The sequence below is a fragment of the Nestor notabilis genome, unplaced genomic scaffold, assembly GCF_000696875.1.
Source record: "Nestor notabilis isolate BGI_N333 unplaced genomic scaffold, ASM69687v1 scaffold28063, whole genome shotgun sequence".
NCBI lineage: Eukaryota > Metazoa > Chordata > Aves > Psittaciformes > Psittacidae > Nestor > Nestor notabilis.
Window position 1 is genome coordinate 1,090 of NW_009922800.1, and position 14,499 is coordinate 15,588.

The 14,499-nt window shown below is 43.5% G+C and overlaps 1 protein-coding gene across 1 annotated transcript; it reads left to right on the plus strand.

The window, feature by feature from the left end:
- The first annotated feature begins 797 nt into the window (after positions 1 to 797).
- On the plus strand, positions 798 to 13,124 carry ENTPD6 (ectonucleoside triphosphate diphosphohydrolase 6 (putative)). The gene is made up of 13 exons (XM_010011816.1): positions 798 to 1,138; positions 2,480 to 2,556; positions 3,307 to 3,450; positions 4,499 to 4,574; positions 6,114 to 6,149; positions 7,330 to 7,418; positions 8,734 to 8,813; positions 9,709 to 9,773; positions 10,128 to 10,229; positions 10,692 to 10,832; positions 11,563 to 11,619; positions 12,656 to 12,768; positions 13,035 to 13,124. Exons 1-13 carry the CDS (start codon positions 880 to 882, stop codon positions 13,122 to 13,124), a joined length of 1,329 nt encoding a protein of 442 aa, XP_010010118.1. The 5' UTR covers positions 798 to 879.
- The last annotated feature ends 1,375 nt before the right edge of the window (positions 13,125 to 14,499 follow it).

The following is a 14,499-nucleotide window of genomic DNA, read 5'->3' on the forward strand; positions in this document are numbered from 1 at the left end:
CTCCATGCTTGGAGGTTTTCAAGGATGCAGTTGGATATAGCCCTGAGCAACATGGTGGGTCCCCATAGCTGCCTGTGCTTTGAGCGGTTGGATGAAGGACCTCTTGAGGTCCCTTCCCACCTCAGTTACTGTATTCAGCTTCTCTGAATTCTCCTTACTCTGGTCCTTCTTAGGCCTCAGTAGTAATGAGGGAAAAAAGGTATCTGCAGCTTCATGTCTTAAAATTAGCTATAGATCTCAATGAAATGCTGAAGGAGGATGGATATTTTCCTCCTGAACCGTTGGGAAACCAGTGAGCAGTCTCAGTATCCAGCAGCCATGGGTGTATTTGATGTTTAGGCCAAGCAACGTGGGAGAGAGGGATTTTGCTGTTAGGTCCAGTTTTACAAATTAATCCAGATTCTACATTGCCTTACTGGAATAAATGTGGGCATTTAACTGAAAGTTCTCCTGGGTGAGTTGAAATAGATTTGAGTACTAAAGACGGTAGCTGATACCTTGGTTTTACTCCAGATGCTGAAGGAGCTGCAGGCATAAATTATTCTACTTGCCAGCAGTGGTCTGTCACACTGAGTGAGGGTTTTTTTTTACCAGGCTGTTTGTTGCAGTCACTTCCTACTTGCTTTGCCTGCCATGCCCATGTTCTTATCACAGATCTAAACGAACAGTTACGTATTTCACTAATGCGCAAGTCAAGTTTACTCCTGTAAATCCCTTATCAAATAACATTCATACTCGTAGATCCTTGTATCAGGTTTAGCAAATAAAACATGTATTTTCTTCTCTGTTGAATATAGGAGTGATGTGGGAAGCACCTGTTCTGTGTAAAGGTCAAGAAATAAAATGTTTGATAAAGGGAAGAAACAAAATATCTGATAAATGGAAGCCATGAAGATGTCAAAGCGGTTCTTTGCTTTCGGAATCTTGGCATGCATAGCTATTTATGTTGCATATGTAAAATGGCACTTGGATTCTAAACAAGTTGTGGGAGCAACAGAAGGAGTTTCTGAGAGCAGGGGAGACAAACTGACCCATCAGGCACCGACCACAGAACTCTCGGTCTTCTATGGGATTATGTTTGATGCAGGAAGCACAGGAACTCGCATCCATATATTTAAATTCACACAGCAGCCAAAAGGTACAGTCTGCTCATTGCATGGTACATGAATGCTTCTGTAACCTGTGGGGCAGATTACTGATGGTTCTTTTCTAGGGATTACTTGAGCAAACATGCTTCAGTTCTGTCTAGAGAGCCATCAGGAAGTATACTGTTATTCAAGCATGTAGGTTTGGATGAAGTTATGAAAACATTCAACAGGGAGGAAATGCTGTAATATCAGAATGTGATGAAATAGCAGCTGTACCTTCAGAACAGTGCCTTGAAAAGGAGTTTTTCATCACACTGCATGGTGGTAGAGGGAGTTACACATTCAAACTGCCTTACTCCCCCAGATTTTCACCATGAGCTTGTTGGTTGTCTCTAGTTCCTGGCAGTGAGTTGCTTCTCTTTGCAATGGCTGGTTTAGTGCATCCTTTAGGTTTAGTGTTGGATTTAAATGCAAAACTTCACTCTGTGATTAGATTGCCATGTATTGCACCTGGACTGAAAGTATTGCTGAGAAGTGAGGCAATAGGGAAGGGAACAAAAAAGCTCCAGTTTTCCTCTGGAGTCACCAGCTTAATTTGTTGAGGTGTTGTCTATTCTTACGTGTGAAACTCTTCAAGGTGAGAAGACCCGTGTGGATGCTGTTAGTAGGTGACCTGAGGATGCTTTTAAGGATGAGCAGTGTGGTGTGAGGTGTGATTGGTCTGCAGGGAGTACCTTAGGTTTGCAGAATGGGCTAATGTAAAGCTTAGCCACCAAAACCAACAGTCTATGGATTTCATTCTTTCAGTGCGTTCCATGAGCTTTGCTTCTTCTTCACCTATATCTCTTTAAACACAATTTCAGAATATATTGCAGGAAACTTAATGGAGTGTAGCTGGGTACAGGAAGATGCTGTTGTCAAGCTCATGTTGTGTTGCCTGCAGGTTCATACAATTGTCTGTACTGCAGGTTTCCAGAATACTTAGGACTGGCTCCCTCTGCTACCACTGGAAATGGTAAAGCTTCCACTGAGTTTTGCTGGAGTCAGGTTTAGCCAGAACGTGGCTGCAGTGTGAGGGTCTTTGTTACCAGTGCAGTTGGGAAAGGCGCACATGACAGGTGTAAGGGCTCAGAGAAGACTTGCACCCTTCTGTGACTGATGTGCATGAAAAATATATGCATAGCACCTGAAAAACAGTCCTGACTTTTAAAATGCTTTTCTCAGGAGCTAATTCCATAGCAAGGGCTGTGTTTAGAGGTTGGGTGGGTGTTGATAGTTCATTAGACAGAGGCTTCAGGTGACTTCCATCATGATGTAACTTGTAAAATGGTTTTCTTTTTGTGTCTGCAAAATTGTTTGTACCATTGTTTTGAAATGCTGTTTTTGAACAGAGACTCCCAAATTGACCCATGAGACGTTTAAAGCACTGAAGCCAGGTCTATCTGCATATGCTGATGATGTTGAAAAGGTAATTTTGTTTCTGTAAAAGCACGTGCCCCCAAATTTCCTGGGTTTTATGTGCCCTGCAAATCCCATCTTTCTGTAGTACAGCGTGTGGAACTGTCTCATTTTACACAGTAGAAGTTGGTCACCATGCAGAGGAGCAAGGAACAGAACACATCTAGTTCCACTTGGTGGTGGTGGTAGATAAGCACAGTGGATGTTTTTCCTACTTCTGCCTTAAGAATTTTGATGTGCTTAAGAAAATGACAAAAGAGCTGTGTTGGAATGGAGCAGAGCCTTCTCCAAAACTGAATGGAATCAGATTCACAGGAAAATAGTCTGAAGGGTAGGCTGAGTGACTTCTCTCCCATCTACCTTACCTTCTGGCTTGAAGAGATTTAGGGACTTAAACCCAGCTCATAGTGTTTTGCTGGCTTCAAAGGTCTTTTTGTTTTCACTGATTTCCCATAGTATCTTCTGAACCTTTTGTAGCCAGAACATTCAGCGGCAGAGTGTTCTCTCACTGTTTGGAAAAGTGCCTCTTCCTTTTGTTTTTGACCTGTTGCTGGATGATGCCTGTTATATCCACCAAGTGTCATGCTGTAGGATATACTGAGTCCTCCACCTTCCACCTTCTGACCCCTTGTGACACTCTCTTGTCTCTGTTCCACATTTAAAGTGAATAATACCTCTGATCACCCTTTTGCCCTTCCAGGAAAGGTAAAGCTGAAGAGTTTCTAAGATGCCTTTTGTTTTGTTCTTTCTCTGCTCACAGAGTGGCCAGGGAATAAAAGAGCTCCTGGAGGTGGCAAAGGAGGAAGTTCCAATGGAGCTGTGGAAGTTTACTCCTCTTGTCCTGAAAGCCACAGCTGGCCTGCGGTTGCTGCCAGGAGAGAAAGCACAGAAGTTGCTGGATAAGGTACTGCTTCTTGTCTTTCAATTTGCTGTCCAGAAATTTTGTAGCAAACTTTGCTCTCTTCTGTGTAAGGTGCATACTCCTTTATCTTCATGTACATGAGCCATTTCTGTCATTTAACCCTGACCACAAATGGAGTTGGGGGGAGAAATTTTGTGAGTACAAGCTCAGAGGAATGATGACAGCTCTGAATTAGCCTTGGGGGTGACATATAACAAGTGTAACGAGCTACTCCTAACAGTCACCACAGGCTTGTTCTTAGTGGGTGTATTTGGAGGTGGTTTTTACCAGGATGCTGCTGTTTTGAGAAGAACGCTATTTGGTCATGTTATCAGCCTGCTGCTGCAAGGCTGCTCCTTTATATTGATTGGATATAATGTAAATTGTATTTATAGGCATGTAAAATGCGTAATATTTTAAAATGTTATAAAAATAAAATATTGCATTCTAATCTTTGTGGCTGCAGGAAAAGTTTAACTGTACACTAAGTGTACTCTTTTTCTAAGCAATAATTGGAAGGAAGAAATGTGGTGTGGTTGAAACCAGTGTTTGTATTGTTCTCTGCTGCCTGCAAGCTGGTCCATTCTTTCCACACTGGATTTCAGCTGGAACTGCTGTAGTTGTTACTTTAGAGGACTCTGGAAACACGGGGCTTTGCTACCTCATGCAGGATGTGGTGTAGAGGACCTCTAACAGCCAACATGCTCCTGATAAAAATGCCATTTCCTGGAGCAGGGTGAAAGCCTGAAAGGCAGGGTGTCCATCTCCTGTGGCTCCCATGCATATATAATACCTTGTGGGTAGCCAGTTGCCTTCCCTGCCCATGTCCATCCTTGTTAATGGCATTTCTGAGCAGTCTTCATGGCTGGCTCTGGCAAATAGCACAGCATAGCTGATGCTTGTTGGGCTCTTGAACTCCAAACAAAGTGGTGAGCAGCAGTCAGGATCTGGCCCAAGAAGAGAAGTGGTTGTGTAGAACTGTAGTTATATAGAACATTTGCTTTCCAGTTGAAAAAGGGTTTCTCTGAGTTAACTTTTATTTGAACTACAGGTGAAGGAGATCTTTCAGGCCTCCCCCTTCTTCGTGAGGGACAACTGTGTGTCAATAATGAATGGAACCGATGAAGGTAGGATAACCCCTTCTGCAACCCTGGGGATTTTGGCCTCACAGTGACCAGTCCCCACTCAGTGTTGTGGGAGCCCACAGGCAGCAGATTTGACACAGTTTTTATGCTGCTATGTTTTCCAATTCGAAGTCCTGAACTCTGTCCTGATTTTCAAAGCTCTTGAGTGCCGAGCAGTTCCTGTGGGATCACCAGGAAGCCACTGTGCAGTCAGCACTTCTGGAAAGGTTTCTGAATATCTGCTTGTTGAGACGGTCATCAACAACTGGTTTTGCACACCCTCCTCTTGACAATGCTCATCAGATATTTCTGGAAGTATTTGGTTATAATGTTAATGATAACTGATCTAATCAGTGTGATTGTGAATTCAATCTGAAGAAAAGTTATCTAGAAGAAAATATGTGCTGCAGTATTTTTGATGCTTATCAAAAAATGATGAGGACAGAATCCAGAATCACCCTTGATTTCAAATAATTGGAAGAAACGTTTCTAAATTCTAAGTAACTAAGAGTTGAAATGCATTTTAAATCTGCTTAGAAAACAGACTTTAAAATAGCTGGAGCTGTTTGGAGCTCGTTATCAGTTTCTTTTTTACTGCTTAATGGAAAAAGGACATTGTAATTCTTCTTGTTTTGTTTGAAAAGCATTAATAGCAGTGACAGCCTTGGTTGAGCCAGGGGTTGAACTGGACCGTGTTCTCTAGCATGCCTCAAGTTTTAACCACATGGATAAATATTTGAATTTGTTAACATGAGGCCCACTGATTAATCTCATTTATGGAGAAGAGGTTTCTAAACCAAGAATAAAACAGAAACAGTGCACCTCAAAAGAATATTTAGTGGAAAATAGGAAAATCCAAAACACTGAAAAGATGAAAATTCTTAGTATTCAAAAAGAAAGCTGAGTGCCTGAGATCAAACAGAATCCTACCAATTGATGTCTTGCTAGAAAATGAACAATGTGAGTGTCAGTTGTTTTTGTGTTTTTTAGCTAAGGACACTGAAGCCTTTGTGACTTCTTGCCTAAGTTTTTGACCTGTGAAACAGAGTTCTCCAGGAGTTTCATGTATGGGGCTTCTCTTCCAAATATCACATAAGCTCTGGTATAGAAGGTCATTTACTTTGTTCAAGATATCTAATCTTGGGGTTTGACAGACGTTGGCAGTTGTGGAAACACTGGCTTTGGGGCAGCATGGCTCACGGGAGCTCAGCACAGCCAGTCCTGTTCGCCCTTCTTGAAGGTCCTGCTTGCTTAGCTCTCAGCCAGACATCCTTTGGAGACTGTTATTAGAAGTCCTCCGTTTGTGAAGGGGGACAAGGGAGCTTGTGGCACATGGTCTCTGGTGTCTCTGTCTGTTGTTGGACCACAAGCTCTGGTTTGCTGATTATTTTGTTTAGATGGTGCAGTTAAACTTAAAATCCATCTAAATAGATCCTAAACGACAAAGCCCTTGTAATAGGGCTCACCTTCTTTGTTACTGTTGTTAGATAAAATGGAGTGCTATGATCTAACAATGTGTCTTTTAAATATTTTCTTTATTAGGTATTTCAGCCTGGATCACAATAAATTTTTTAACAGGTATGTGTACATGAGCATGTGCATAAAGATGTGACCAATGATGTGGAATTCATACTGGTTTCTGCCCCTGCATGGGATTTGCTCCTTTATTGGGGTGGAGTGGGAGAAAGAAGTATCCAGGAACAAGTCAACACTTGGTTTTGGCCTAGCCTATATAAATCACTAGGATTTGGGCCATTACTTGACAGGGTGAGGAGTTTAATCCCTTTTCCTAGGTGTTTAATGTTGCCTTTCTTTCAATTCCCTGTAGGGTACCAGAGCATTTTATTCCTTTTTAGAGCCTGCCACTAGCTCTGGCTAAATTTTTAATGTGGGTATTCTACTTGTTCTTGGCAGCTGCACAGAGTGAAAGTAAGTGCTGTGCTACATCTTTAGAGATTTATAACTTAGAAATACCACAAATACTTACACTGCTGAGTTAGAAAAGGGTAGCTAAAGGGTAAAAGAAAGAAACTTAAGCTGAAGCCCTCTGCAAGAATAAGTAAAGCAGTCTGCCACCCGAGCACTCTGTTGAGCGCACACGGTGTGTGGAGCAATGCAACAAGTGCTCTAAAGCTTTTTGTGCTCACAGGAAATATCAGAAAGGTCAGAGATCTTCAAATAGCAACTATCATGATGCATACCAAGGTATGTGGCACAAGCTAGTCTTGTCAGGAAGGTGTATTTGAAGGATCTAACTGAGAAGGACAGGATTTAAATGAGAAGAGAGGTCTGGGCTGGCAGCAGGAAGAATTCCAAGAGAGCTCAGTCTCTTAGGCCACCTTTTTTCACTCTGTCATCTCCTTGGCCATAGGAATCTGCAGAATATTACTAAGGGATAACGGAGAGGTGGCCAAGAAAACCACATTCCTCTGTGCTATGAAGTGGTTGCCACAGTAGAGTTTGCAAAAGGGTCCTTGCATCTGCTGAAAGAATGTTTAGGAACCCCGTAACCAAAATTGCTGTAATTAGAGCATGAACAGCCCCAGAGAAATGAGAGAAGCTCTGTCACTTGAAGATTTTCAGGACATTTGATAAAACCAAAATAAGCACCCAGTAGATAATAGTATAATTTTATGCTGGCTGGAAGCTGAGAGAGGGACTGAGATTGTCCTGTTTCTTTACCACTGTACTCCTGGGTTTGTTCCTAGCCAGTTTCTTACGTGTCCACCATGGCTTTTTCTGTTCTGTCATGTTTCAGGTAGCCTAGATGATCCGCAGAAGAGAAGTGTGGGGATGCTGGATTTGGGTGGTGGATCAACACAGATCACCTTCCTTCCACGCACCGAGGTAACATGAACATGCATGCTGCTGGGAAATGCTGGTGCAGAGATCAGTAACTGCTCAGATTGGTTTCCCTTGGAAACAGAGTAAGAGTTTGTCAGTGTGACATGAAGCTGCACTTCTGACAGAAGACCCTTTGTCACTTGGGCATATCTGCCTTGTTCCAATCAGTCACAGAGGCATTCACAGCTCCTTGCCAGTCCTCTTACTCCAGCTCCGTGGGTTGGTGGTGCATGTCATGAATTTGCTAGGGCTGCTTTATCTTGGGGGAAAAATACAGTGTTCACCTGAGCATCTTAATTCTTGATTCTCAGTTTGTGCTGATAATGAAGAACTCAAATGCTGTTAGTGAATTCAGGCCCAACATTTGGCCTATATTGGGTTTTAAGAACACAGTAAGATGCCTTCTCAGTCATTGTTTCTGATTTTCCTGAGTTCCCTCAGTTACAAATGAATGTGTTCTAAGGACAACTGTTACTATGCATTAAAGAATACATACTGATGGTTGTCATTTCAGTTTCCTGTTCTGGCATTTGTATAGGTGTTCTGTAAGTTGGAAGCCCTGTGGTGTTGTAAGGCTCTGGCCTGAGCAGAGGTACTGTTTGTAGTAAAGCTGCACAAAAGCAGAGCGTTGGGATGCTGTATCTAGTGTCCCAGTCTGGCCTAATCATTACAGTGCTTTTACAGCAGGGGATGTGAAGAGTCCAGAATGTGGAATTTCTGGACTTAGAGATGGTGTTAAGATCTGAGCTTTATGAATATCATCATGGCCTGAGCTTTGCTCCCCACAAACACGCCAGTGTGCTGATGCACTTGCCAAGAGGCTGCAAAGTGCTTTAGATAATTACTCTTTCATTTCTTCAGGCCACAGGCTGGTCCTCACTCTGTTCCTTGGCAAGAGCAGTGATGTGCTTCTCCTCTGGCTTGTGGAAGTTCACAGTTGAATTCACTTGAGTAGAAAGTTAATGCGTGCCTGGCTTTTGTATTAGTTTGCACACTTTTCCCTAGCAGGGATCATGCGAAGAGGCAGTTGCTGTAGCCTCTTGATAAAAGTAGCTAAGAGCTGGAATAAGGGTTCCTTTTTAATCAAAGGAATGCTTTTATATACCGTTTGGAGTGGATTCAGATAGAATTGTAACCAGTTTAGACTCTGTCATGTGAGGACACTATTCTAGCCCCAGGTTATATTGTGTATCAGCGGTCAAGTCTCTCTGAACCATGCTAGGATTGTTTCACATTTTTCCTTCTTGTTTCGGAAGGTTTTGTTGATGTTTGCTACTGATAGCAGAAACCTTGCAGTGACATCTTTTTCTCCCTCCAGGCAACTCTCCAGACATCACCAGCTGGCCACACAACTTCATTTCAGATGTTTAACAACACCTACAAGCTGTATTCATACAGGTTAGTTGTGGGAAAGTGCACACTGTACACACAGAAGCTTTCTATGAAGCCATTGAGATCTAGGTGTTTCGCTGTAAGTGAGGTCCTTACAAATGAGTGGAGGAACCTGAGGCACCATGTTATTGTGTAGATGAACCTTGGCTGCCCACCAGTACCCCCCAAGCTGCTCTGTCACTGTCCTTCCATCAACAGGACAGGGGAAAGGAAGTACAACAAAAAGCTCATGGGTCAGGGTCACCTACCAGTTGCCATTATAGGCAAAACCAAGACTCTCCTTAGAGAAGTTAATTTACTGACAATTAAACAGTAGGATAATGAGAAATAAGAACAAAATCAAAAACACCTTCCCCCCACCTCTTCCTCCTACCCAGACTCAGCTTCACTCTCTATTTTTCTACTTCTTCACTGCCAAGTGGAGCAGGAGCATGGACAATGGAGTTTGTAGTCAGTTCAGTGCTTTGTCTCTGCCATTCCTTCCTCCTCACTGTCTTCTCCTGCTCCCAGTATTTGGGGCAGAAGGAATCAGCTTCTTCCCACCCATGTTTGCTGTGGGGTGTGTTTGGGCTTAAAAAGAGTCAATTCTGTATGCTAGAGGCTGTGTTGGCTTTGAGGAGGGTAGGAGGAACGTGAGGGGAATGCCTTCATCATTCCCAGTTCCTTAAGAGCCAGATTACCATTGACAGCTACTGCCTGTGCTTTTTTCAAGACAGATTACCCTTCTGCGGGAGGGCAGTATGAGGGTGGGTTCTCACCATTCCCCTTGCGTGCATCAGCTGCTGACTTGAGCCATTTTGCTGGGACTGTGTAGAGGAGACTGGCAAGTCCCAGCCAGGTTGCCAGTGGAGTGTCAGAGGAAGGATGTTTGTTGTTCATGGAGGCTTTTATCCTTTTGCAGTTACCTGGGACTCGGGCTGCTGTCAGCAAGGCTCGCCATTTTAGGAGGAGTTGAGGGAAAACCCTGTAAGTTACGGGCACTCCTGAAGTCTTGGCTCTGAGCAGAGGGTACATAGTCCTGTTGTGAGGGGAGGAGTTGTCTGTCCCCTTCCCACTGGGCTCAAGGTTCCTAGTGGAATGTGGACTCCTGTCACCATGGCTGGGTGCATTTGAGACAAGTGCAGGAGGTGACACTGCTAGATTCCAGGAGACCTGGATTCTTGCCAGCCCTGTGGGAGGGCATGGGACATCTGAGCCATGACTGGGGCTTGGAGGTGCGTTGCTGAGGCTGTGGGACAGAATGAAGTAGGGCTGGGAGTCACGGGTCTGAAATTAACTCCTCATGTTTTTCCCTAATGTGGCTTTGTTTTACTTCTGCAGTAGGAGAAGGGGAGGAACTGATCAGCCCCTGTTTACCTCCTGGCTTCAAATCTGAATGGCAGCATGGTGAGATAGTGTACAAAATTAAAGGACAGAAGGCAGGTATAGTGATTTATCACTCTATCTAGGCCAGCATGCTATTAGCTGTGTAAATGATACACTCAGTCTCTTGCAAAGAGACTGGATTCTCTGTTTACTGTTCAGTCTGGCTCCTCTCAACATGCTGCTAAGGAAATTCTGCAGCAACTCCCTCTTGTGCCATGGTGTCTATCCAATCAGTAAAGCTGCTGGTAGTAATGCAGGTGGAGTTGAATGATCCCTGAACAGGTCTGTCAGAATCCTACCTCAGATGGTGTACACATCTCTGATCTATCACATACTCAGTCCCAACATGAGGATGGCAAGTGTTGCCACTGGAAGAAGATGCAGATTTCAGTTCTCTGTGAAGAATTTACGAAGTGCCGTTGTGCAAAAGGGAGACTGTTTCCTGGCAAATCCTAAGCAAATTGTGTGCATATTTAACTCTCTGCCCATAATATGCTGGGTTTCTTTGCCTTCTTTTAGGTGAGCCTCTGTATGAGTCTTGTTCGAACAAAGTGGCAAAGATGCTCTACAAAAAAGTGCATAAAGCTGAGGAAGTGAAGGACTTGGATTTTTACACTTTCTCCTACTACTATGACCGTGCAGCAGAGGTTGGTCTCATAGGTATGTTGGCTCCTGGTTTAGTTTCATTTTAAATCACAAGCTGTGGAAGAAATAACACACATCATGATGCTTTGCTAGGCTGTCATGGAACTTAGCTTTTCGTTATGCTGCTGTGCAGCATTGCTCTTGACTGGATAGTGAATGCTCTTTAATTTCTATAGAGAAGGGACTAGGGCTGTGAAATATGACCTGCAACTTCTGGTAATGGTTTTTAAACAAACTGTCTGCATTTCAGAAATCGTTGTGTGATTCACTCCACAATCCAAAATAGAAACAAGACCTCATAATGATAAACAAATTTCTTGGACAGTACAGCAGCTAAGTGATCTTGGGCAGTGTGTTTGGCTTCACAGGCCTCTTTAGATAGAATGAGGATTTTTAGATAACTCCACATGTATCCATGCATCCTGTCTTTTTCCCAGTGGCATGCTGGTGTGAAGAAGGCTGTTCAGCAGTAGAAAGCAGGTGATGAGATCTGAAGCTCTTTTGGACAAGGTGACAGTCTGTAAACTGTGTTTCTTTAGGAAAGGAGGCTAAAAGCTCTTCATAAAACAAGGCTTTACCATCTGTATTAAAAATCTCTTAAAGGTTCTTTTAGCTTTAAAGCAAGTGTGAGTTTTGTCATTGATTTCAGTGGCTCAGGGTTTCATTTCCAAACTTTTATGGCTTAATGTACAATTGCCTTTATACAAAACCCCTAAAAGACCACCTCTTTTGTTTGTTTGTTTAGATAAAGAAAAAGGAGGAAGCTTAACTGTTGGTGACTTTGAAATTGCAGCTAAATATGGTAAGATACAATCCAAAACACGGCAGTAATTGTGTGTAAATTCACACCCAGGTGGCAAAGGGGTGACATGTTAAAAAGCCTGATTTTTTTTGTTTCAAGTAAATATCAAGCACCTCTCCCCATAGCATCTCACCAACATTTCTGAAAATCTCAACTATTTTTATATTAACTCTTGCTATTGCAGTCTACATAAGACAAACCTTATAATGCTCAGATTTCAAAATTCTCTCAAGAATCACTAATAAACTTGCCAGTTAACAGCTCACCTGACATCATGCTTTCAGAATTGGTGTGAGGGTTCTCATTCTGTTAGCATGACCTGTTCTAATCTGGTTTCATTTTACTTCTTGTCTCAAGATTTGTTCCTATGCTTGGTTCTTAATCAGAAAAGGAGGTAAAACCAGCTCATAGCTTCTTGCTTCCTCAGCTGCCGAGGGAACTGCCTGTGCAGGCTTAAAAATGGCAACATTCTTTTCTTAATACCACAGACTCAGGCTTTGATCAAAGCGACATGGGGCTTTTTGGGAATCTTTATGATTGACTGAACAATTGTTGCAGTTTTGAAATCTGAACTACCATTTGTGTAATTCATCCTGAGAAAGCAAGTTGGGGGTTATTTTGGTTTTGTCTTTTTTTTTTTTATTCTTTTGTCTTTTTTCCCTTTGGTTTTGTCAACATCTATGGAGTGCTTATGCACAGAAAACATAACATACCTGAGGTTGCTCAGATATTTAAAGGCTTGAAGTAGACAGAAGAAAAGTTGGAGGCCCTTTTCATCCTTTTCCAGAGAGATACAAGCATCTCAGCTGGCCTAGGGGAGATACAGAACGCCTTGATCTTCCTTCCAGTGTGCCAGAGCTTTTGTGCTTCTGCTAATGTGTGCGTGTCATTTCAACCCCATTGTGACAGGTTCCATCACTGTGTAGCTCAACTGACAAGAGGTGTTTTATGGATTCATTTGAGGTTTTTCAAAGCTGGGTTGATGCTAGTCCTGAGCCCACAGTGTGCATTCAGACGCTCTTTTCTTTCTCCTTAGTATGTAAGACCATGGAAATCAGTCCTGGAAGCAGCCCTTTTCTTTGCATGGACCTCACGTACATCACCTTCCTCCTGCAAGAACTGGGCTTCCCGAAGAGCCAAGTCTTCAAGGTGATGCACAGGATGGATTGCTGGGGAGAGTGGGCATCAGGGTGCTGAGGCAGTAGTCATGCCAGTTAGTTCATTCCTTGATTTCCTTTCTTAATATTACACATTCTCTGTGATTGGGGGTGGGTGGAGGGACATTGGCCCCACAATGCTGATAACCAGTTGTGATTACATTCAGTACTGTATTCATCTTGCATGCTTCTCCTTCTCCCAAAGAATTGTGGTTTAACTTTCTTAGTTTGGTTTTGTTGTTTTGTACTTTTTCTCAGCTTGCCCGGAAAATTGACAATGTTGAAACGAGCTGGGCATTGGGAGCCACTTTTCATTACATTGACTCACTCAATAGACTGCAATACTAAAGCTGCTTGAGGAATCTCAGTTTTTGGAAGCCCAACACAGGAGAATGTGTCGAAAGGCCTGCTTTTGGCTTCTGGAGTCCTTTGGGAGGCCCCTTTCCACCCACCCCCGGTGAAGTCCCCTCCATCACTAGCTCTTTTTTTTTACAGTGCAGAGAGCACTATCTGAAGAATAAGCCTTGATTTGACAGCGTCTGCAGTCAACCTGCTGTAAAACTTGATCATTGTTGAAGGAAAACCAAGACTCTGCAGGACATCTATGATCTCTATGAGAAAAACAACTTTTTGGAATGTGCCTGTACTATGTGCTTGTACTGTGCTGAAGTCACTGTAGGAAATGGTCACTCCAGAAGGAACTCCTTACCGTCCTGATTACAGGGTGTTTTCTTCCTGTTTGTCAGCAGTTTTCAGTGATGATTTTTATTTCACTACTTCTGTGTTTGAAGGTGAACTCGTGTGTGTGCGTGCAAAGACAGTTACACAGCTGTGCTGCTGACAGGCAGCTGCTTTGGAATGCGGTGGGGATGTCTTGGCTCAGCTTTCCACTTGCTCAGGAGCACTCTAGAAACTGGATTTGGACTTGGAGGCATGAATTGGAGCCTAAACGCCCTGCAGTTGTAAAGCATTCAGCCTAATGTTGGTTCCTTGGCTGCTGGAAGATGGATGGTGGAAGAGAAGATCTTCCTTATGTGCTGGATCTAGACGAGCAAGGCGTGGGTACAGGGCTGAGATGCATTTGACAGTTCTGGAGTCGGTCAGGGTAAGATGGATGAACAAGATGCAGCCATAAATGTAAACGCTGAGCATGGTGTATTGGATCTCACAGACATTTGTGCCTTGGCCAGGTTGATGCAGGGCCCGGGATGAATGCATTTACTTGGGCTCTGCTTCCTGCAGACACATCTCACTTTGATAAATGAATGTATTGTGGTTGCACTGAGCCGTGGCAGGGTAGCTGCAATGCACCACTCCAACAGTGTCCTGTACACAGGCTGAAGTAATCCCGGAGGCAGAGCTGGAAGGAACATGCTGTGCTCTTTGTAACCTAACTGTGGAATTGTGTTCTATTTGTAATGGATGTTTAGAGCAGACCCGAAAGGTCTTTTAGGGGCGCAGAGGAGCCCAGCACTGTGTGCCCTGACTCCAGGGCTTGTTGCCGCAGCCTCGTGCTTTCCCCTGGGCAGCGAGATGTGGTACGGTGGTGTGTGGTGCTGCATGGGGATGCTTGAACCTCACTGTATGACAATAAAACCCCAATTTAAAATGAGAATCTGGTGGTGGGTTTTGAACCGAGTGTCTTGATACTGTCCCATGCTGTCTCATGCCATCACAGCCTCCATGGGCCATCCCTGTCATAGAATCACAGACTGGTTTGGGT